Below are 23,284 nucleotides of genomic sequence, written 5' to 3'. Positions count from 1 at the left end.
CCCAGCCAGTAATGTTATCGTTGGAGTCTTTGCCAGCTAAATACAGTGTTTCTAGCACTTACAGCCTTTCACGACTTATTGATCATACATATATGTTAATCCATTATGTAAAAGAAATATATGTTAATCCCAACTTGGTACTAATAATCCCAATTGGACCATACCTAGGAGGAAACAGCAATGCAGCTGCCTGTAGAGACAATAGTTTTCCATTGTCCCATAACAAATAAATAATAAATATAGTTAATTAAAGGAACAGAGTGAAGTCAGAAAATCAGAATATGAGGCGAATGTTGGCTGGCGATAGCCGTTACCGGGTTTGGTTATTAGCAATTTGGCAGCCGTCAAACACTGATGTGTCACACACATGGTTTTCTTATAGATTAGTACCGTGTGGTTTACTCAGTAAAATTTGGTCCTATACAACTTTTTTTTGGCTGTGTGCCCACGGGGCAGAGGCAGTAGATGTAATCAATTTTCATTATTAAAAAAAAAACAATTTTCGTTTGCAGCGGTCGACATTTTTCTTCAGTAATCAAAACCGGGGAGCATGGTTCAGTTTTTGTTTGTTTCAGCATGAGCAGACTGAAGCTAAGTTGATCACTTTACGAATCCAATAGAGATGGCAGATGGTCAGCAAGCACAGCAGCTGAACTGATTGGTCAGGAGGTAGTTACCAACGACTGAAATCATGGAAGCTTCTGCAGAGGAGAGATAAGAACTGAGCAAAGTCAAATGCTAGGACACACATAATTGCGTCGTCGACCATGTTCCATCTTCCATGACAGCTAGATTAATTTCTGAGCCCCTGATTAGTTGCTCCTTCTCCATGATCGTTAGTTGTTCGAATCCACCATGGATCATCCCATGCATCAACATAATCTCAATCTATAAATAGCCATCTCTGTATACGATCAGCAGACAGCAGAAGCAGAAGCAGGCAGTCCATCGATCATCTCTTCTCTTCCAGCAAGGAAGCAGCAGAGAAGACAATGGCAGCATCGGCCATGAAGCTCGCCATGGCGGTGGCGTGCGCGCTGGCGCTCGCGTCGGCGTGCCACGGCCTGCAGCTGGGCTACTACAAGCAGTCGTGCCCCCGCGTGGAGGCCATCGTGAGGGACGAGGTGAAGAAGTTCGTCTACAAGGACGCCGGCATCGGCGCCGGACTCATCCGCCTCGTCTTCCACGACTGCTTCGTCGAGGTATGTCGCATTGCATTTCTGAATCACAAATTTGCAATCCATGGCGGCAGTGAGATGAGATCAATGTGAGCGTGACAGATCATCATATGCATGTATGTGTTTGTTGATAGGGATGTGATGGCTCGGTGCTCCTGGACCCAACTCCGGCGAACCCGAAGCCGGAGAAGCTCAGCCCGCCCAACATGCCCAGCCTCCGCGGCTTCGAGGTGATCGACGCCGCCAAGGACGCCGTCGAGAAGGTCTGCCCCGGCGTGGTCTCGTGCGCCGACATCGTCGCCTTCGCCGCCCGCGACGCCGCCTACTTCCTCAGCAGATTCAGGGTCAAGATCAACGTCCCAGGTGGACGCCTCGATGGCCGCCGCTCCCTCGACTCCGACGCCCTCAACAACCTGCCGCCGCCCAACTTCAACGTGAACCAGCTCATCGGCGCGTTCGCCGCCAAGGGCCTCGACGCCGAGGACATGGTGGTGCTCTCCGGCGCCCACACCGTCGGCCGCTCCCACTGCTCCTCCTTCGTCTCGGACCGCGTCGCCGCGCCCTCCGACATCAACGGCGGCTTCGCCAACTTCCTCAAGCAGAGGTGCCCGGCCAACCCGACCTCCAGCAACGACCCGACGGTGAACCAGGACGCCGTCACGCCCAACGCGTTCGACAACCAGTACTACAAGAACGTGGTGGCGCACAAGGTGCTCTTCGCGTCGGACGCGGCGCTGCTGACGTCGCCGGCGACGGCGAAGATGGTGTCGGACAACGCCAACATCCCGGGGTGGTGGGAGGACAAGTTCGCCAAGGCGTTCGTCAAGATGGCATCCGTCGGTGTCAAGACCGGCTACCCCGGCGAGATCAGGAGGCACTGCAGGGTCGTCAACTAATCATCTATATATTGAATTCAACGTGTGTTCCATCAAATTTTCTCATTGCTACGTTTTGTTTTTGTATTTATTCGTTCATTCTTTTGTGTAGTGTATTTTGTGTTGATTATTATATATGTCCTCTCCTATTATGTAATTGTGTAATATGACACTTTATCATGTAATAACATTGGAATATATTTTTGGAGTAAATTTCACAAAACTACAGGTTTAAGGCATCCGTAACCTAAAACCTCCTCATGTGTTTGCAAGCTGTTTCAAGAAACCTCAGGTATTAAGGCAAAAATGTTTCATAACAACCCTAAATTCATACATAAATCTTTCGTTTGGCTATTATACTTATACATAACACACATTTGTCACTTTCTCAACAAAACATCGGGTTACAAATTATATTAAGTTTGGCTTCATGTAATTCGTTTGTGTGATGCACTGATGCTGCCACTAAGGTTTGTATTTTTCATCTTTTTCCATCATGAATGGTAGAAGCGGGAAGGAAATAGAGTAGATATATCAATGTGTATTTTCAGCCTCTAATGTAGAGTTTTGTGAAAAAAAAATTCTCAAAATCCAGGATTCCTTAAAATAAATTGTAAAACCTGGATCTTGTGAAAATTTCTCTAATATGAAAGATATGCTAGACGTTCTTTTATCAAAGTTTAGGAGTTATTCGTTGATATGCTAGACGTTCTTTTATCAAAGTTTAGGAGTTATTCGTTAATTCAGATGAAATCCCGTGTACTCGGTCGGCTTAAGACATACTCCACTTTACAGGAAATTGTCGGAAGAACTTTAGTGCAAACTACTCCTACTTAACAAAAGAAGGTACAGGAGAGTGTTGACAAGAATCACAACTTACAGAACTGACATGCAGCAAATTTTTCATGTTAAAAGAAATTCATTTCTGTAAAGAGCCAACTCCTAGCAGCTGTATGTAGTGATATTGAGAATTATTCCTGTTCCTTGTGATTCTAGAACTGACATGCATTTAAACATAAGCAAAAGAATTTCATTTCACAAGTGGAAAGAGCCAACTAAGGTAGCAGCTGTATTCAGTGATCCAGATTAGTATTATCCATGTTCTAAGTGCAACATCCACCACCAAATAAAGCAGCAATGAGTATTTGGACAAGCGGACCACATCACCACAAGAACAGCTCTAACCAGCCTTTTTTTATACACAATTTGGAGCACAGGCAATGTCATGAATGATTTTACAATCTTATTCACTCCACTTCATCTTCACAGCAAAAGGCGACGACGGCCTACAGTCGGACAGCAAACAGAGCACTAGAGAGGTTTTGTCACTTGGCAACTTCCTAATAAAATTGGAAGAAGAAACCTTAGGAAGTAGACCCTGCCCCCCATCAGGTTACTGTGCATAGTTCTGGGAAGCAAGAACTTCGAGGAGGGTTGCGACGAAGTTCATCTGAACTTCCTCACTAATCGTCGTGAAGAGGGGGAAATGGACGAACAAAGACTTGATACCGCGCTGTTCTGCGAACCTAAGAGATTGGTAATAGACATAGTTGCATACGAATCGACCAGCGTCATCCGAAGGCGCCACATCGAAGCCCATCTGTTGTAGGGACTTGTTCACTTCATTCACAGGCACAGTGGTCTGCTTGATCATACAAAAATAAGGACAAGTTGTGGTTAAGGACTTAAGATGGTAAAGACTACCCAAAAAAATAGTACGAAACAAAAGGAGTTTAGACAAGAAACAATTGTGACCATCACAGCATAGCGTGGACTGATGAGGTGCTGTTAATACATGTCACATACTTACAGAAGCCACCCACAATTAGCAATTCTTTCCACATACTTTGTGTGCAATAGACTTTGCCACTGAACTCTTCAGTTCAAGTTAAAAAGATTTTAACCGACCACCAAATTTGTTTGAAAATAAACACCTAAAACAATTTGGCATGGCAACGATGAACTATGAACCAAACCTAACCTACGATGACACAGTAATTGAAAATCCTCGAATGCAAATGTTGTGGCATGGCAAGGCGTAACCTAACAACAGAGGCACTGGCGCACTGCTCTATCCCACTATAAAAGTTCATCTAGGATCCATGTGCATGTAAAAATGTTGATCATTAATACATGCTTAAAGTATATAAATTGACTAATTGAAATGGGATTTTTCTTGCAGAATATTTTCATGCTATATAATTTTATTTTTTTAGTAATATATCATGACACAAAATCAGTCAAATGTTAAGTTAATAAAAGCCAAAACAGACTTATATTATGGGTTGAGGGAGTATTTGAAGGTAGATTGAAGTTATATTTCAGGACGGGTACATTAACTCAATGATGAAATACTTTCAGGAAACAACAGCAAAATTCTACCTTTCTTAAATTTGAGATGCTTCCATCAGATGACACAATAGGGGCCCTCTGCAAAGTTGAAAAAGGGAAAAGGAACAGATAAGAATGGAAGGGCTTTTTATGTATGCACATGAAACCATAAAGGTAAAAAGGACAATTAAGGTAACCTGTGGTTTCCATCCCAGCTCATCAGGGCAACGGAAGGTAGCTTCATTAATAGCTTGATTCTCAAGGGCAAACCTTGTTGTGCCACTGTTGACTCCAAAATGGAGCTGAAAAAAAATCCATAAAAGTAATTGGTTTCAATCAAAAAATAAAAGGTAAAGAGAAACAATTCTTTCCAACACACAAATGTTAGACAAATAGAACCTTGACGGACCTTTAAAACTAGAATATAAAAGCGTTTCATATTTTCTTATCAAACAGTAAATTTGGCTGCAAAATAAGTTTCACTATAGCATCCAATTACATTTAAGGGCAAATGAAACTTGTCAAGTCATTACTGTGGACTTCTCAGGATAACATCATGAACTTTCTAATAATGTACAATTGAGTAAATCTGTAAAGATGAGAACTGACCAGAATCACTTGCCCCTGATCATTCAACCCATACTCTTTGTCTACGATGGCTGATTCAAACACTTCATACAACGGACCAAGCCCACCCTGCCCAGCAGTCTCAAGAACAGTGCAACTTCCAAGTGTTAAACCTTTAGGCAACCCTCTCTTTTCCATAAATGACTCAAGATTGCGCACAATCTTCTCCGTCGGATTCTCAGCGACTCCATGGAACTTCTTGAATCCAGTAACGTGAACGGTAACACCAGAAGGTCCTTCAGAACCCATCTATCCGGTTATGAAACAAAGTTGACCAAGGAAAATATGCAGTCACACAATCTGCATAGAGATAGAGGAAGCATCAGATTATCAGTAAAAAAGCAAGCAGTTCCCTGAAAATTCAGCAATGCATAAGGAGTCAAGGACAATAAATATAGCCTTAAAACCAGCTATGGGAGAATGTTGCCATTAAACAAAAATGTACTGCTGATTGCTGACAGTGCCGACCTCCCAAGAATGAGATATCGACACATACAACATGCAAGTAGTACTACTTTTGAGCAGTTAGTAACGCTGACGATTTAGCAAATGTCATTGTCTAAAAATAAACAGGTGCTTTCGAGTAGTTGTTTAATTGTGTGATCAGCAGAACGCCGCGAAGCAGCAGAGCCACGTTTTTAGACCGTCTGAAACCGATTGAAGCAGAGACGTCGCCCTCAGCATTTAGCAGGAAAAGCAAAACTTGGGCAAGCAAACGATCAATCGCATCTACAGGATAATCAAACTCTTGATTAAATCAGTGTAAAAAAAAACACTAGCACGCAAGCAGTAGGTTCGAACAGGAACACCGATATAATAAAATTCTGAAAGGAAAGGCATGTCTGTCTTGTTACAGACAGCTCCCAAGTACAGAAAATATATTTGAGGGAAAATGGTTTGCCAGTAAAGGAAAACAACCGAAATATTCGTTCTTCGGCGTTCTAGAATCTAACGACCTAACAAGATTTCTGTCGAGAAATAAGCTGAGAAGTGATTAAGAGAATCATAAGCTATGAAATGACTTGCAGACATGACACGAGCATACAACGAATGCAGCACAATCAAAAGTTAGTTGGGATGAGCTCTATCCTCCACAGTAGACACAACAACACTAGCCAAATTCGTAGCAGGAGCAGCATCAAGAAGAAAGCCTTCATCGCGCAAGATTAGGCGCTCGATTATTGTAGGCTTGTAGCAGCAGCCACGGAATCGCCACAGTAAGAACAATATCCCCCCAACAAAAAAAAAAAAAAATCGGCACCTTTGTGCCTCAAAAAGTCAAAATCCCCTCATAGCCCCTCCAAATCGTTCCAAGAATCAACCAAACCGAGCAAGAACCCCTCGTCCCCCGGAGCTTGGCCCCCTGAGCTCTCTCACCTTGGCGCGGCAACCACGGCGACGGCGGAAGCAAAGCAAGCTCCTTTGCGCGCTCCAGCAGAAGAAGAAAGTGGATGGAACGGAAGAGAAGAGAAGACCGGAGAAATCGAAAGCGAGGTGAGGTGAGGTTAGCAACTGTCCATCCTCCTCCTTCTTAAAGGCGCAATCTGAAATGGGATCGATCGCCGCGGCGAGGCGGCTTACCTCATCGGCCGAGAGAGACGATTAGAGCGGGGAGGGGAGGTGGGCCCCGCTTGACAGCGACCCCGGGGCGTGGGCCCACCTGTAGGCGCCTCGTGGCTCGCGAGGAGATAAGCCGGAGGAGGGGAAGGGGGAAGGGGAAACGGCTGCGCTGCGTTGCGTTGCGTCGCCAAACCGAAGTCTGAGTCTTTTTTATCTTTAACGTTTGAGGGGTTGCGTTGCGCGGCGCCTCCGGCTTTGGGCTTTTGGTTTGGTTTGGTTGGTTGGTTTTGTTGCAGGTTTTTTGGGTGAAGTCTCTCTGGAACCGGATGCTCCTGCGGTTTCGGTCTCTCTGTTTTGGTGATGCACCGCCGCCGCGTCTTTCTCTCCTTCGAAGTGTTGTGCTGATAGAGGGCAAGTTTTGTTCCATTTCTCATGTTATAATGGTGAAAGATTTGTCCCTCATTATGTGTAGTAGATGGTGATATTATACTGATCCAATTAATAAACGTCGACACATATAGTGGTATTTCTTGTGAGATAGATGTATCAATTTGCAATGGATCTAACCAATTAAACTAATTATTTTTTTAAAAAAACTTCATTGTAGAGCTAAATTAATTGATTGCAATGTAGAAAAGTTGCCATACATAGAAGCAAGTAAAAATAAAATAAAATGGTTATGGGTCCGTTATACTCGAGAGGAATCCTTTGTTGTACGACATGCAGTAGGTATCACTGACATGTGGGCCCGGAGCAGGTGAGACCCACATATCAGTGACACCTACTGCAGGTGCACTAAAGTAGAGGATTTGCATCCGTTGTATCCCTTTTATCGTGGCTTGTATTAGTTGCTAACTATTAGGGACTATATATGAAGCAATTATTTCTATCGGTATCTAGGTATGCGTTTCATCCTTATTTTTATGGAGTAACATTATATTAGGGACTATATATGAAGAGACAGTTTCTACCGGTATCTAGGTATGCGTTTCATCCTTATTTTTATGGAGTAACATTATATTATGGACTATATATGAAAAGACAGTTTCTACCGGTATCTACGTATGCGTTACGTCCTTATTTTTATGGATTAATGTTATATTAGCGACTATATATATAAAGCAATTGTTTCTATCGGTATCCAAGTATGCATTTCATCCTTATTTTTATGGAGTAACATCCTATTAGGGACTATATATGAAGAGACAGTTTCTACCGGTATCTAGTTATGCGTTACGTCCTTATTTTTATGGAGTAATGTTATATTAGGGACTATATATGAAGAGGTTGTTTCTACCGGTATTTAGGTATGCGTTTGGTCCTTAATTTTATGGAGTAACGTTATATTAGGAACTTATATGAAGAGACCGTTTCTACCGATATCCAGCATGCGTTTCGTCCTTAATTTTATGAAGTAACAATAGCGTTTTTTAGAGTTTAGACATATTAGGGAACTCTCATGTTCATCTCTTTTAAAAATTTCCCTAAGTAATGAGAATAATCAAGGATGTTGTCCCATTTCTTGGTTCTTTTAAATTAGAGGATTAAGGTAGGAAAATTGGAGGATTCTAATTATATATATGGAAACATTCGTATGAAAGCTTTCTTTAAAAAAAATAAAGGATTAAATATTATCGTTTCCTTTAAAATTTCTATGGAATGGATAATTCTACGATGGTTTTGGCGGAAGACAATAAAAAGGTCATAGCTGATGTTTTTAATCATTTGTCTCTTACAATCCTATGTTTTTACTGCTTACAATCCTATGTTTTTACTGCATTGCAATCAAACATCTCTTTTCAAGTTTTGTTTAATGTGGGTAGCAAGCAAGCAAGGAACCCAACCTGATTGTGATGCAGGGTTTACAACACCAGTGGAAACTAGTCTGGATTTCACGGATTTTTTGGACCGAGTAAAAAAAAAACACAAACCAATCGTTTTTTTGTCAAGTTAAAAAATCAAACTGAATTTTAATTTTTTTACAAGGATTGCAAATTTCATTAATTTTTTGTCGGTTTATCAATGGATTCTGTGAAATCCAAAGATACTGCTTGTGAGTAGTTTTAGATTTGGTGTCGGCATAATGAACTTGGTCTTGGGTCGGCCTACTATGAATTAGGCCAAAATTTGAATTGCATGATAAAGAAAAATGAATGGTTTAATAGACTTTTGGTTCTAGACCTCGGGCCATATTCTAGATAGGCCGAGGCTTGCGACTGCCCCTAATGACATGTATCATTGTTTTCTGTCCTTAACATAAGGTACATTTTTCTCCGTCCTTGACTACATAAGGTACATGTAGTACTAGTTAGGATCAGCATCTTGTAGCGTCTAGTGAGCCTGTGTTGTCCATGTCTATTTTGACAATTGACAATTCATTTAACAATGAAATCACGTTCGGGTTCTATGTGTAGGGATTGTAGCCATAAAAGAAGAAAAAGAAAGAACTAAATCAACATAACATGTCATGTTATTGTACAACAATTTGCTCTCGTATTTTAAAATTTAATTAAGTGTTCCTTTCAAACGCAGGATTCCGAAAACACAGGGGCGGATGAATCACAAGAATAAAGATATCATGCCACAACGAATCGTACAAGAAATATAAATCCTTAGGATTTTGCAAAAAGAAAAAAAATAGTAGCACCTTAGGAAAAGCAAGGAAATTTTGAGTCAAGAGAAAACATGAAGTATACCCTCATGTTAATTTGCCTCCAAAATTCCTATAAAATAAGCAATTGCATAGTGATTTCGAAGGATTTTGGAAGAGTCATTCCTATGTTCTAAAAGACCATGCAGGAAAAATTTCTGATGGATTTGAATACTTCAAAATCCCTTCACTCTTCCTTTGTTTCAAAATAGCCCTAAATGGGAATCCGGACAAATAGCTTATATATTTCTCAAGGCTCCCAGACTAATGGTTAAAAGTTTGTGCTGATTGCTTCTGAGCATTGTCCGGTCAACCCAGGCGAGTTCATCGCCCTGGTCGCGTTGCAAGTGAATTGACATGAGCTCCTTCCATAGACACACATATCCTAGTTAACTAGTATGTGGTGATTGGTTAACTGTTACATCCATATTTAACACAAAAATAATGTCCTGTAGAGACCCCTACCATTATTTGAGCATTGCTACCGTCCAGCAGGTTGTACCGGGCGGTACTGGGTACCAAAACAAATCTAACCGTTGAATCAGGATGGGTAGGATCGGGACAGAAAAGATGAGCGTCAGGAGAGAAATCTAACCGGCGTTCAAGTCATCGTTCCCGGTGGTGGCAGCGTCGAAGTCGTCGTTCCCGGCGACGGTGGCAGCGTCAAGTCGTTGTCGTTCCCGGCGGCGGCGGCGGCGGCGTCGAGGGTCCAGGAGGCGGCGACGGTCGATCCCGGCAATGGCGGAGTTGACGTCCAGGCGGCGGCGGCGTTGATGGCGTCGATCCAGGCGTCAGCGACCCAGATCGAACTCGCGGCGCCGGAGGAGGAAGACGCGGCGACGGCGGGAGTGAGGAAGCACAGCGTCGACAGGGCGAAAGCACGTCGGCGGCGGGGGTGAGGAAGCACGTCGGCGGGGGTGAGAGGCACGGAAGAAGACGGCGGCGGCGGGGGCAGGAAGCACGGCGGGTAGGGGCGGGACGGCACGGCCCGATTCAATCTAGGGTTCCCATAGCGAAGTTACATTTTTGCCTACCGGGCGGCCAACGGCTAGTAGAATTTGGTACCGCTCGGTACCAGTACCGCTGGACGGTAAAAAGGCTCCCATTATTTAGAGTTTGTTGGATTGTCCACCCTTTTCCTCTCACCTTGTTTGTATGGGCCTCATCCTATCCTAACCCAATCCACATGGATAATCCAGGATTAATCAATATCCAAATACATGGATGGACCAGGATTAGGGCCCATTCAAACAAGCCTGAGCGGTTTGCCATTCTCCAGCAGAATAACTTCACCTGCAACAATCTTCAGACAAGCCCGTTTCCCATTCCTCCTACACGATATATGTACAGCAAGCATCTCCATCTTTGACCAGCAAAGACTGTAGATTTGTAGTCAGCCATCACAAGCAGAAGCAGTATTTCACTGAACATAGCTACAGCTACACGAGTACACATGCATATGGAGATGCAAGCAGATCGATCAGGCCACGAATTTCAGGCAGCGGGTATCGTTGTGAATGACCTGGCAGCGGCACGAGCAGAACCTCGTCCCGCACCTGACGCACGTGTAGTTCGCCGTGCTGCCGCAGACCGAGCAGTAATGGCGCCGGGACGAGGTGCTCGGGGGACCAACGGCGGCCCTGGAGTACGTTGGGACATGGGGAGGCAGCGACTCCAGGTTTGCCTGGCGAACACAGTTCAGGAGTAAGAGATCTCTTGATCTTGGTCATCCTACTGACGCGAGGTGCACGGTGGATGAGAAATTTGCGAAATAGGATCATGAATCTTGGTTGAGAATATGAGCTATAATGAGCTGTTCCGCGTACCTCCTGTAACACGTCCATGAAAGATCTCGCCGCCTTCTTCTCCAATGCCTTCCCTTGCCTCGTCTTGCGCTTCATATTCTTTGACTGCTTCCTCTGCATGAGAACTGTAGAAAGGCAGATGACAAGAGAAAAGAAGATTTTCACATTAACACTAGATCAATACATCATCATTTTTTTCTGGGGAAACTTAAACTCTCTAGACAACGGTGCATTCTAATTGCACACACAACCACAGTCCAAACAGCCTAACACTTCTGCAACCTTCCAATTTGTCGATATTATCCTAAATAGGAAAATGAGTGCATTGTTTGACGAAATGGTGAAACCTTGACTGCTATAGGCTACATGAGACCACAAAAAGTAAATCCTTGACCAAAACCAAAAAAATGGTGGGAATATTATAGCAGCACATGCGAAAGACTAAGATGTTTTAGCGCTATGGCTAAAAAGTTGTGCTGTAATAGCTTGCCTTTGCTAAATCTCAAGTGCTTTTCCATTGTTTTGCATTTCTGTGAGACAGAATCCTGTTTGAAATGAATCACTTTCCATTCAAACAGTGTAGAGTTGATTGGCTATCCAATATTTGCATATAAGAAATCTATGGACTTCTATATATTTATATCATTGAGTTGTAGCTTATTATAGAACTTATTTTATTCTGTAATCTATCAAGTTAAATGATCTTTTGTCATACTTGGTCAAAATGGTGCTTATTTTTTGGTATGTGATTCTTTACCAAATTAAATTATCACTCTAATGTTGTTATACTTATATCCAATTTTTAAGCTTTAAGAGTAACTGCAGCTGTAGTCATTTGAAGTTTTATGTAACACCGAACTTTCTTATTAAAAACTTTTAAAACAATAAAATATCTATGTATGGTAGCTTTTCTGACAATTAAGACAGTTGCTAATCTGCAATAATTTTTTAGGACTTCACTACAAAGGCAAGAAAAAATGACTACAGATGCTCACACCACATTACCTCACCTAGAATTTGTCTTAAGTAATAGATATGAACAAATTGCTTTCAAAAGACTGCTATATGAAATATCAGCTAGACCTCATTCATTAATTTGTTTGCAATAAACAAAAGAGATAATGATGGCTGTTTCTGCAATATTAGTACTTGAAGGAGCAATACCACCTTAGGCATTTGCCATTTTATGTTAAAGTATTCTGCAAGATAAACTGATTCAGCTGAAAGTTGTTAACAGTATATATCTAGACATTGTATTGTCTAATCATTCTCACATTGTGATGACAAATAATGTCTTCAAGATCAATATGACATTCATAGGTTCCCTGAAATAACCAAAATAAAATGTGTTACATGAAAATAAGGACATGAGAAAGGAACTGACCATGGTCTTCCTCATCTGCAGATCCATATTCATCATCATCGTTAAGATCTACGACCTCAGGGCCAGCATTATCACTCTCAAGCGCTTCAAGACGAGCTAGTGCAGCCTACATGCCATCACATAAATGTAGACAGAAATTAGAGAAACTAAATAACTGGGAATCAGTAAATTTCAAATATCCATGGATAACCAAGAAGGCAAAATTCTTTTGTACTGAAAACTCTGAATCCTAAACAGAAGACGAGTAAAAATGAAATTAAGAGTACATGGAAAGAATTAAAGCTCTATATCCTGTAGAGTTCCTTCTTTGACAAAGGGTCATAAGCAAAACATTAGTGCTGGTATAATTAAGGCAGAGCATATTCGCCACATATATGAGCAGTAGAAATTCTACACAAAACTCTTCATGCAAACATCTGCAGAGGTCATTTACTAAAACTACCGGTCAAGATGGCCCAATCCTTTCAATTGCTCTATTTTAACACAAACAAAACCTGCAATGTGTGGCCCTTAACATTGGAGCAATAATCAAGCAAAGTCTGGAGCAGGCGTTTGTTACCATGAAGGTTCAGTACACAAGCCCAATTTGCAACTATAATTCAGAACAATAATCAAGTGTATTTGGAGGGATTTCACAAAAAAGGAAAATAATATGGAGAAATTAGCGGTGGCCACTGGCCTGGATATTATTAACACGTCTCTACCTCTCTAAAAAAAAAAGTCCATTACAAGCTTTCATTGCAATAAGAGAACCACAATGTTCAGAGAACGCCCCAATAAAGGGTTGACACAAAACCACATTAGGTACATTTCAAACTGTAAAAACTAATTTCTTTCCTTTTCTTAATCTCCATCTAATACTGGTACTACACCTTCTGAACGGCCGTGAGAAGTGACAAGACAAGTCGACTACTCAAGTGCTAAATCAAGAGATAGTATTGAATACAGCAAGACATAGGATGAAATGGATGTAATAATATCTTTGGATTCCAAAGTCGACTAAATCAAGTGCAAGTAAGGAAGAGATAAACTAGGGCAAGAGCTTTAATCCGGAGACAATAACAATTACTACTACTAAGCAGCTGTTAATGCCGGAAGCCAAGCTCAGCCAGCAAATCGAGCTTGTCGAATCGAAGGAAGGAGGGGAGGAAGCAAGCAAGGCATCGACCGACCGGAAACGAACCTGCGCGCGGTTGTCGGAGCTGGCGAGCGCGGAGGCCATGCGCGTGGCCATCCGCCGCGTCCGCGCGCTGGTGCGGCGGAACGGCCCCACGTTCTCCTCCTCCTCCCCCTCCATCCCGGCAACGGCGAGCGGAGAGCGGCGGCGGCACGGGTAACGGCGGCGGCGGCGGCGGATGGCGAGAGAGGTGGAGATCCTCGAGCGGAGAGGGCGGAGAGGCCGTGGGGAGCTTCGCGTGCGGACTTGGGCTGGTCTGCTGCTTCGGCCCATTAACTACCAGCCCAAGACTCCTCCCTAGGCCGCCTGCTCATGTGAAGGAATTGGGCTGGTCTGCTGGTTCGGCTCGGCCCATCAACCAGTCCAAGTTTCGATCTCCATAAATCTCGCATCGCAACTACGGCTACCTGCGCTGCGCACAACACAAGATCGTGACTTCGTGAGTCGTGACCGTCGTCTCCACACCTATGGACAACGCGGCGGCGCCGCCGTCATCTGGAGCGGCGGGGAAGGAGATGGCCACGGCGGGGGCGCTACCGGACGACCTGCTCGACGAGATCCTCCTCCGCATGCCGGCGCGTTCCATCCTCCGGTGCCGCGCCGTCTGCAAGGCTTGGCGCTCGCGCACCTCCCATCCCTACTTCCTCCGAGCCCACGCCGCCCGTTCCCGGATAATCGCCGCCGCCGTGGTTGACACAACTGCAATTCCCGACGGCGAATTCCGCACCACCATCAGCATCAGACCTCTCGGCGACGGCGACGGCGACCGCTCGGGGGCGGCCGTGTCGTCGTCGTCGTCGTTCGCCTCGGTGCGGTTCGGATCACGGCCTTTTGTCCTCGGCTCCTGGGATGGCGTCGTGTGCCTGGTGCCCGCCGGTGTCGTTCGCCCTCTCAGCCGCATCGACCGATACGTGCTCGTCAATCCGCTCACCAAGGCCTGCACCAGCGTGCCACCGCCGGCAACCCGCGGCATCGTCATCTGCGGTTACGCCCACCCGACCACGTCGCGCTACCACCTCCTCCACGCCGACGACGCCTATCCCTACAACCATATGGCGGCGGCGACCATCCGGATTCTGCGAGTCGGGGAGAAGAACAACGTGTGGCGCAAGATCGCCCGCCACCCTGCGCCTGCGTGCGTGGAGTCGAGGACCTACATTCGATTCGGCGGCGCTCCACCCGTCAGCCTCCACGGCTGCCTGCATTGGCTGGTCGCCCCGTTGTCGGCGGCGTCGGCACGGCCTCTCCTATCGGTGTTCGACATGGAACGGGAGGAGTTCCGGCAGATGGACGCCCCCGAACAATGGGCTCGCCATGGGAACCTGCCGCACATGATGGGTGTACAGATCGCTCGGCTCTCCGGCAAGCTGTGCGCGTTCGTCAACGAGCCGAGCGCCAGCGCGTTGGGGATGTGGACGCTCGAGGACTACTCCGACCCGAGCAGCTGGCGGATGGAGCGGAGTATCGACTACTCGCGCCACGGCGCCGGCAGCCGGAACATCGCGCGCACGTTCCGCAACCGGTTCTCGGCGGCCACCACCGCGGTGGAGGTGCTACCCGATGGCGTCAGCGGCAACGGCGATGTCGGTGGCGGTGGCGAGGAGGAGATCATGTTCCTGTTCAACCAGTTCGACACGAGGGAGGCTGTGTACAACGTTGGGCGCGCGGCGTGGCGGTGGCGAAGGATTTTGCCACCGCCGACGAGGCGCGTGATGGCGCACAAGGAGTGCATGTTGCCGCGTGAGGTGAGCTTCGGTGGGGCGGCGCATTTTGTGGAGGAGAGTGACATCGGCGGCCACCGTTGCATTTGCATATGATAGTAGCATTGCTCGTTGGGTTTGGGCTTCCTTGTTTTAAGCCGGGTCCTAAGATGTGCTTGATTCTAATTGTTTAGGTTTGGTAGAAATGAGATTTAAAGAGTTGAAAGTATTACCGCTCTATTTCCTTCTTTGACAAAGGGCAAAAAAAATAAGTACCGTGAGATGGATTCTAATATCTCGAGTAGACGTCCATCCGTTTATTGCATATCAACTAGATGGTTACGAAAAATTTTCAAAAAAATTAACAAGATAGATCAATATGTAATATATCACTACACAAACATGCAAGTTAAAATTAACTTCAAAAGTTAACACTTTGCAACTATAATTCGAAACAATAATCAAGTGTATTTGGAGGGATTCATTCCACATCAAAGAACAATAGTTTGGACGGAATCGATGGTGGCCAATGAACCAGATATATCAACAGGTTTCAGCCTCTTTCATTAAAACAGAAGCACAGTGTTCAGCAAATGTGCCAATAAAAAGTAGACTGACAAGTAGACAACCATACGGGTACACTTCAAACTCTACGATGAACTACTTTTTTTTCTTCTTAATCTCTAGCTAATATTAGTATAGTACTTGTATAGTACTTTTTTAAAAGGCTTTGATAATAAGTTATAGAAGACAATAAGAGGAAAATTGAATATACAAGAGATAGATTAACATGGAATCCGATCCCCTGATAAGAATAAAATGCCAAGAGAAATTTAGTTTCTTTGCACTCCATAGTCGACCACTAAATTGCTATTAAGTGTTAAACAAAACATGAGCAAGTAAGGAGCAAAAACGAGGTTCAGAGTGTTAATCAGGGTTCAGGAGATAATTAAGTACTAATTAGTAGTTTAGTGCTACTACTAAGAAGCGGCAGTTGCCGCCAGATGCGAAGCTCGATCAGCGAGCGAATCGAATCGAAGGAAGGAAGGAACCTGCGCGCGGTTGTCGGAGCTGGCGAGGGGCGGAGGCCATGCGTGTGCGGCTTCAACTTCAGGAACTGAAGATATTGAGTCTTGGTTTTTCCTCATGAATCATGAGGGAAAAAACCAGTTGTGATTGTGTTTGCTTATGGTATTACTGTGTTAAAAAACACCATGAGCATTCCAATTTTGGATCCTATATGAGGTCTCGAGATGTTGAGATGCATGGTCATCAATCAATTTCGCAGTTCTGAAAAGTTTGACGATATTCGGCTTGGCGGCGGCGATGCCACTGTCCAGCACAGTGGCCGGAGGCAACATGGACGGGCAAGGGCTAGCAGGATTGATCATGGTCATGCATTGGCCTCGTGAGGACATGGAACTGGAAGAGACGGGGGCATTGGAGAGGAAGAAGAGACTATTTGCATTGAGATTCGTACTGGATCAGCCTCGCAGCCGACGCGGGATGTGATTCTATTAATCTATTCCATTATCTTAAAAAAATATTTTCGTGTCGTGTCCCTAGCTTCAACTTTGGCGGTGCCCTGGCAACCAAAGGGAGCATATATAGTCCCTGTTTAGTTCGCGAAAAGAAAATTTTTAATTGTTACATCGAACGTTTGACTGGATGTCGGGAGTGGTTTTCGGACACGAATGAAAAAAACTAATTTTATAACTTGCCTGTAAACCACGAGACGAATTTATTAAGCCTAATTAATTTGTCATTAGTATATGTGGGTTACTGTAGCACTTACTGCTAATTATGGACTAAATAGACTCAAAAGATTCGTCTCGTGATTTCCATGCAAATTGTACAATTAGGTTTTCAATTTACCTATATTTAATGTTCTATGCATGTGTCTAAATACTCGATGTGATGTTTTTGAGAAAATTTTTTTTGGAACTAAACAATAGTAGTAGCATGTGGGCTAAGTACATATATACGGAGAGAATTAATGCCAAAGTCATATGCAAATTAATTTCAGTACACTATAAATTAATTAATACTTCAAAAATTATTTCACCCGGACACAACTAAGCTGAGGAAGAACAAGAAAATTCCACTCCTCATTAACAATATTGGGTGCTTGGCAATGGCATGCATGAGCTTTTGAGGTTGTTTTCGAAGGATCAATCCACCTTTGAGTCTAAAATATTGTTTTCGAAGGATAAAATCATGTACATGTATTAGTTAGTTTGAAGCAAATCTCATAAAAAAAAGTCAAATAATTTCAAACAGATCTCTCTCAAATATTTCTTTTTCAACAAAACCTAATTGATTAGACACACAAGGCCATCTTAGGACTAGGGTTAAAGTACAGCACGCCCGCCCAACTAGTACTGGTATATGGGATAAGGATTTTCTACACCCATGGTTCACCTAGGTGCCATGGCACCCAACATTCGCATGCGACTTAAATAGTTATAAAAAAAATTAGTAACATCGATTGTGATTATATAAGTCTATACACAAACATGCAGTACTAAATTTGATCTACAACAAGAGAAACAAAAATAATAAAATTAGACAGTAAATAGTACCAGTACAGATATCTTCATATGTCGATCGAATTTAGACTTACATGTTTACATAGTATCTTATATATTATCATAGTCTATGTTATCAGGTTTTATAAAATTTTTATATAATTGTTTAAATTACATGCATATAACTAAGTATAGGAAAAACTTTCCCCTAGTATATGCGGTAGAAACAGTGGCCGCCGATGTCCTTCTCCCAAGGAACCTGAGACGCGTCACCGAAGCTCACCTCGCGCGGCAATATGCACTGCCTATGCATCATCAGGCAGCGTGTAGTCAGCGGCAATATCCCCCGCCTGCGCCACGCCGCGCGCCCAACATTGTACACGACCTCCTCGTCACCAAGCTGGAGCAGGATCTCCTCGCCCTCGTCATCGTCATCGACACCATTGGGCAGAACCTCCACCACATCGGCTGTCGAGAAGCGGGCACGAAAAGTTTGAGCAGCGGCGGCGTGTGGATCGTCGTCGAGAGCAGCACCGGCGGCGCTGCCGCACGAGTAGTAGTAGTCGATCTTCCGCTGAAGCCGCCAGCTTGTTGGGTCGGAGTAGTCCTCGAGCACCCACAACCCCAATGCATTGGCGCCCGGCTCGTCGGCAAGGGCGCACAGCTTGCCGTGGCAATGGGTGATGTGTATTCCCATCATCGTGTGCGAGTGCGACAGGTTGCCGTCCCGCACTCCTTGCCCCCCGGGGGCCTCCATCAGCCGGAATTCCTCCCGTTCCATGTTGAACTGTTGAAGACGGCCACGAGAAACTGCGCCGATGATGACGAGGCCAGCCAGTGAAGACAGCCGTGCAGTCTGACAGGCGGAGCACAGAGGAACTTAATACAGACCCTCGTCGTTGCGAGGGCAGGGCGGCGGACCTCGCGCCACACGCTGTTCTCCCCGAGCCGCAGGATCCAAAAGGTCTCCATCGTTGTGAAGAAGTTGGTGTGCATGATGTGGAAGCGCGACGTGGTCGGGTGGGCGTAACCGCCGACGAGGAAGCCGTCGGTAGCCGGAGCCGGCACGATGGTGCAGGCCTCGGTGAGCGGGTTGCAGAGCACGTACCGCTCAACGCCTCTTCCGGGGCCAAACAGAATGTGCGCTGCGCACAGGATGCCGTCCCACAAGCCGATGACGGCTGTCATGGATCGCACCGGCTCCGACGCCGAGACGAACGACACGGCGAGGGAAGCCGCCACCGCCCCCGAGCATTTGCGGCCAAGCCGTCTGATGCGGACGGTGGTGCACGACCTTCCGCAGGGAGTCGTCGTTCTAGTTTCCACGGTGGCCGCGGCGGTGACGACGGTGGCCGTGCAGGAACGGGCGGCGTGGGCGCGGAGGAAATCGGGCTGAGAGGTGCGGGAGAGCCAGGCCTTACACACGGCGTGGCACCGCCCGATCGACGGCGCCGGCAGGCGGAGGAGGATCTCCTCGACCAGGTCGTCCGGCAGCGCCTCCCCGGGGGCCCTTCTCCCGCGTCGCCGTTCCCGATCGTCGTATTCCATGGGCGCCGGGAGGAAAAAACGCTGGTTAGCTTAATTAGGTTACAAATCTCGTACTCCTATATTGTAGTACGAACTTGTGTGGGGGGACTTGGGGCTTGGGCTGTCATCAGTTGATGGGCCGAAGCAGCACTGCAGCAGCAAGGTATAGTACGTCGATTCGATTAGAGTTAGACTGATAAACGACGGGACTGCCTGCACATTTGTCGACAAATTTTTCCCCAAAAATTTGACAGATGTAATAACAGTACAATTGTAGTGTAATTACACTGTAACTTATATGTAATTACACTATAACTTACATGTAACTACAGTGTAACTTATATGTAAGTTTCACATAATTTTAAATCGTTAGATCTATTACAATATTTGTTTTGGTGAAGAAGAAAACAAATCATAGCACACACATATATGAAAGAATTTGTTCCCACAATCTCCATTTTACCGAAATAACATGTTACCGAGAGATTTTTGAAAGTTACATACAAGTTACACTATAGTTACAGTGTAATTATATGCAACTTACAGTATAATTACACTACGATTGTACTGTAATTATATCTGTCAAATTTTTGGGGAAAAATTTGTCGACAAATATATAGCGAAATCGATAAACGACAACACCGAGCTATTTAAACTGCAAAACACCAAACCTATCAGCAAACGAGCTAATTAAAACCGGACCTCCCGCTATTGCTGCACTATCCTCCACTGTAACTGTTTGAGAAGAGTTCTAGCTACTTGCTCCGATATAACTTTAACCCCTGCTATAGCTGTTTGAGAAGCTAACCGTTAAATGTATTAGCCCGCTATTTAAAATATTGCTAAACACATATCGAGATCAAAGCCCTTCAGGAAGCGAATTCCCGGGCTTCAGACTTCAGCAGGACTTTCTCCGACCAATCTTCAATCAGCTTTTGATCCTTTGGTGCAGACAGGTCTCCGATCCGCATGCGGAAATCTAGTTTTGGCTGTTTGAAAAAAATATTTCTGTACAAGTGGTATATTTGATTATGTATCTTATGTCAATATATCTCTTGGTATATTCGGTTTTTCTGTTATTGTCTTCCCACTTCTCACCAGCCGTTCAGAATATGCAAATATTAGCTAGTGATTAAGGGCAAAAGAAATACTCCCTCCGTCCCTAAATATTTGACACTGTTGACTTTTTTAAATATGTTTGGTCGTTCGTCTTACTTAAACATTTTTGTGAAATATGTAAAACTATATGTATACATGCATAAAAATGTATTTAACAAAGAATCAAATGATATGAAAAGAATTAATAATTACTTAATTTTTTGAATAAGATGAAAGATCAAACATATTTAAAAAAGTCAATGGCGACAAATATCTAAGAATGGAGGGAGTACAATACCTGTGTAGTTTTGTCTACTCATACTCCTCTTTACTCAGGTGTTCTCTTAACAGTACTGCGCCTCTCTTCTGGTCTGTCAGCATGGAAAAGCAAAGGCAGAAAGCGCAGCATGTGAGCGCGTGTATACTACTCCCTCCGTATTTTAATGTATGACGCCGTTGACTTTTTTAACAAACGTTTGACCTTTCGTCTTATTTAAAAAATTTATGTAATTATAATTTATTTTATTGTGACTTGATTTATCATCAAATATTCTTTAAGCATGACATAAGTATTTTTATATTTATATAAAAATTTTGAATAAGATGAGTGGTCAAACGTTGGTTAAAAAGTCAACGGCGTCATACATTAAAATACGGAGGGAGTATTTGAATTGTATAGTTTTAATTTGTATTGTATTTATCTAGAAATTAGATGTCGAGGGATATGCAGAAGTCACCCGCAAATTAATTTCAGAAGTAAAAATTAACATTTCCAAATTATTTCACACGGACACAACTAATTAAGGAAGAACGTACTCCACTTCATTATATGCTTCATTTTCTTCAATATTAGCTGAGCGTTTTTGATATGGACGGTGGCGCGATCTTCGCTGCGAAAACCTGCCTTTGTGATGATGGACTTACTACAGATAAAGCATTTTGGAAAAAGAAAAAAAAAAGAAAGAAAGCACAACAAAAAAAAAAATCAATATTTTGATGATTAATAAAAAACGAAAAAAATATTCCCTCCATATTTTAATATATGACGCCGTTGACTTTTTATCTAATGTTTGACCATTCGTCTTATTAAAAAAATTATGTAATTATCATTTATTTTATTGTGACTTGATTCATCATCAAATGTTCTTTAAGTATAACGTAAATATTTTTATATTTGCATAAAAAATTTGAATAAAACGAATGGTCAAATGTTAGTTAAAAAGTCAACGGCGTCATACATTAAAATATGGAGGGAGTAGTACGGAAGAAAATTGCACAGGACTCCAGTCCTTTACTCATCCGAAGGACCGTGCTTCTTTCCGTGACACCTGTCCGTGAACGTCTCCGACATGTCCAGCTTCTCCTTGCCGTCGGGGAACCGCCACCAGTCGAACAACGAGTGCACCAGCTGCAGAACAAGTTGTGGACGAACACCTTTGCCAGCGCAGTCCAGCACTAATTAATGTGTTCTAAAGCAAGAATGTGCAGGTAAGGTAGCAAAAGCGAGCTCAGAGCGTTAATCAGAATTCACAAGATAATAGTTACTCCGCAGTATCTGTTGCTGCCAAAAGCAAATCTCATCTCAGGTAACAAATCGATCGAGCAGGTCAAATTAATCAGAAGGAATTAATTATTGAGACCGGGGAGCAATGCATGAACGATTGGACGACGAGGTCGACAGCCACCGATCGGAACGAACCTGCGCCTGCGCGGCGACGGCCCAAGCCCATTATCAGTTTCTGCTGCTTCGGCCCATTAGCACAGCCCAAGCCCCTCTCAATCCAACCAACGACACGACATCATCGATCATGACTAGCGCGTTTCCTTGCGGATACGGCGGAGGCGCTGCCGGACGACGTGGTCGTCGACGAGATCCACCGTGCACCACCGTCCGCATCAAACGGCTCGGCGACGAAAGCTCGGAGGAGCAGCCGGCTTCCTCATGCGCCGCGGGCCGCGGCCGTGTCGTTCGTCTCGTTGCGGTCGCGATCCATGATCTCCGTCGTTGGCTTTTGGGACGGCGTCGGCCTCGTCACGGCCTCTCGTGGCCGCCTTCGACATGGCACGGGAGGAGTTCCGGCTGATGGAGACCCCTGAGCAATGGGCGGCGGCGTGCAGGCCCACGAGCTCGGCTGCGCGCGTAGTGAGAAGGATACACTGCACATCACCCGACATCGCGGCAAGCTGTGCGCCCTCGCCGACGAGCAGCTGGCGGCCGGCGCCACCGACGCGTTCGGGGGTGTGGGTGCTCGAGGACTACTCCGACCCAAGAAGCAGCTGGCGGCTCCGGTGGAAGATCGATTACTCTTGCGGCGCCGCCGGTGTCCTCGGTGGACCAGATGGTGCTTGATTCTTTCGCGCCCGCTTCTCGACAGCTGCTGTGGTGGAGGTGCTACCCGGCCGATGGCATCGATGGCGGCGAGGAGATCCTGCTCCAGCTCGTTTGCTGAGAGCAAATAGTTATAACGGCTAAATTGTACATGAGAGCAAATAGTTAGAACTCTTCCCAAACAGCTATAGCGGGAGATAGCGCAGTAATAGCGGGAGTTTTAAAACCCTGGTGTTTAGGCGTCCGGTTTTAATTAGCTCGTTTGCTGATAGGTTTGGTGTTTCGGATCCCTCTTTTCCCAACACTCCCAACTTGTTTTCCGCTTGTACGTTTTTCAAACTGCTAAACGGTGCGTTTTTTGTAAAAAGTTTTTATATGAAAGTTGCTTATAAAAATCATATCGATCTATTTTTTAAAAATAATTTACTAATACTTAATTAATCACACGCTAATGAACTGCTCTATTTTTCGTACGCACTATTCCTGTTCGGAACACCTCCTAGCGAACACACAGC

At 44.6% G+C, this 23,284-nt stretch overlaps 5 protein-coding genes across 7 annotated transcripts; 2 read left to right on the top strand and 3 right to left on the bottom strand.

Moving 5' to 3' along the window:
- Positions 1 to 924: 924 nt before the first annotated feature.
- LOC4332922 (peroxidase 2) lies at positions 925 to 2,276 on the top strand. Its single transcript, XM_015776554.3, has 2 exons — positions 925 to 1,202; positions 1,313 to 2,276. Exons 1-2 carry the CDS (start codon positions 993 to 995, stop codon positions 2,072 to 2,074), a joined length of 972 nt encoding a protein of 323 aa, XP_015632040.1. The 5' UTR covers positions 925 to 992; the 3' UTR covers positions 2,075 to 2,276.
- A 940-nt stretch (positions 2,277 to 3,216) lies between these two features.
- On the bottom strand, positions 3,217 to 6,754 carry LOC4332921 (uncharacterized). 3 transcript variants are annotated; one of them, XM_015776557.3, is made up of 5 exons: positions 6,389 to 6,754; positions 4,994 to 5,311; positions 4,582 to 4,686; positions 4,436 to 4,483; positions 3,217 to 3,695 (listed from the first exon to the last, which is right to left on the bottom strand). In XM_015776557.3, the coding sequence occupies exons 2-5, from the start codon at positions 5,258 to 5,260 to the stop codon at positions 3,447 to 3,449; spliced, it is 669 nt and encodes a 222-aa protein (XP_015632043.1). In that variant the 5' UTR covers positions 5,261 to 5,311; positions 6,389 to 6,754; the 3' UTR covers positions 3,217 to 3,446. The 3 variants fall into 3 exon arrangements, with proteins under 3 accessions (XP_015632043.1, XP_015632044.1, XP_025879887.1); XM_015776558.3 differs by having other exon boundaries at positions 6,593 to 6,754; XM_026024102.2 differs by having other exon boundaries at positions 4,994 to 5,740; positions 6,389 to 6,611.
- Positions 6,755 to 10,525: 3,771 nt separating this feature from the next.
- LOC4332920 (SWR1 complex subunit 6) lies at positions 10,526 to 13,802 on the bottom strand. The gene is made up of 4 exons (XM_015773567.3): positions 13,594 to 13,802; positions 12,411 to 12,516; positions 11,048 to 11,151; positions 10,526 to 10,905 (listed from the first exon to the last, which is right to left on the bottom strand). Exons 1-4 carry the CDS (start codon positions 13,705 to 13,707, stop codon positions 10,702 to 10,704), a joined length of 528 nt encoding a protein of 175 aa, XP_015629053.1. The 5' UTR covers positions 13,708 to 13,802; the 3' UTR covers positions 10,526 to 10,701.
- Positions 13,803 to 14,054: 252 nt separating this feature from the next.
- LOC136355589 (putative F-box protein At2g02030) lies at positions 14,055 to 15,404 on the top strand. The gene has a single exon (XM_066308330.1). The coding sequence runs from the start codon at positions 14,055 to 14,057 to the stop codon at positions 15,402 to 15,404; it is 1,350 nt and encodes a 449-aa protein (XP_066164427.1).
- Positions 15,405 to 18,023: 2,619 nt separating this feature from the next.
- Positions 18,024 to 19,363, bottom strand: LOC136355587 (putative F-box protein At3g10240). The gene is made up of 2 exons (XM_066308327.1): positions 18,737 to 19,363; positions 18,024 to 18,671 (listed from the first exon to the last, which is right to left on the bottom strand). The coding sequence occupies exons 1-2, from the start codon at positions 19,361 to 19,363 to the stop codon at positions 18,024 to 18,026; spliced, it is 1,275 nt and encodes a 424-aa protein (XP_066164424.1).
- Positions 19,364 to 23,284: the final 3,921 nt, after the last annotated feature.

This window comes from Oryza sativa, chromosome 3 (genome assembly GCF_034140825.1).
Source record: "Oryza sativa Japonica Group chromosome 3, ASM3414082v1".
In the NCBI taxonomy this organism is placed as follows: Eukaryota; Viridiplantae; Streptophyta; class Magnoliopsida; order Poales; family Poaceae; genus Oryza; species Oryza sativa.
Note: the sequence above shows the minus strand (reverse complement) of the source record. Positions and strands in the feature narration are given on the sequence as shown.

Excerpts from the sequence above, each read along its gene's own strand:
- LOC4332922 (XM_015776554.3), top strand. The coding sequence starts at position 993 with ATGGCAGCATCGGCCATGAAGCTCGCCATGGCGGTGGCGTGCGCGCTG. Across the intron at positions 1,203-1,312 it reads TCCACGACTGCTTCGTCGAG|GGATGTGATGGCTCGGTGCT; the intron begins GTATGTCGCATT and ends GTTTGTTGATAG.
- LOC4332920 (XM_015773567.3), bottom strand. The coding sequence starts at position 13,707 with ATGGAGGGGGAGGAGGAGGAGAACGTGGGGCCGTTCCGCCGCACCAGC. Across the intron at positions 12,517-13,593 it reads GCTCCGACAACCGCGCGCAG|GCTGCACTAGCTCGTCTTGA; the intron begins GTTCGTTTCCGG and ends GATGGCATGTAG. Across the intron at positions 10,906-11,047 it reads TCATGGACGTGTTACAGGAG|GCAAACCTGGAGTCGCTGCC; the intron begins GTACGCGGAACA and ends TGTGTTCGCCAG.
- LOC4332921 (XM_015776557.3), bottom strand. The coding sequence starts at position 5,260 with ATGGGTTCTGAAGGACCTTCTGGTGTTACCGTTCACGTTACTGGATTC. Across the intron at positions 4,687-4,993 it reads ATCAGGGGCAAGTGATTCTG|CTCCATTTTGGAGTCAACAG; the intron begins GTCAGTTCTCAT and ends ATTTTTTTTCAG. Across the intron at positions 4,484-4,581 it reads AGCTGGGATGGAAACCACAG|AGGGCCCCTATTGTGTCATC; the intron begins GTTACCTTAATT and ends TCAACTTTGCAG.
- LOC136355589 (XM_066308330.1), top strand. The coding sequence starts at position 14,055 with ATGGACAACGCGGCGGCGCCGCCGTCATCTGGAGCGGCGGGGAAGGAG.
- LOC136355587 (XM_066308327.1), bottom strand. The coding sequence starts at position 19,363 with ATGGAATACGACGATCGGGAACGGCGACGCGGGAGAAGGGCCCCCGGG. Across the intron at positions 18,672-18,736 it reads AGAACAGCGTGTGGCGCGAG|ACTGCACGGCTGTCTTCACT; the intron begins GTCCGCCGCCCT and ends TCCGCCTGTCAG.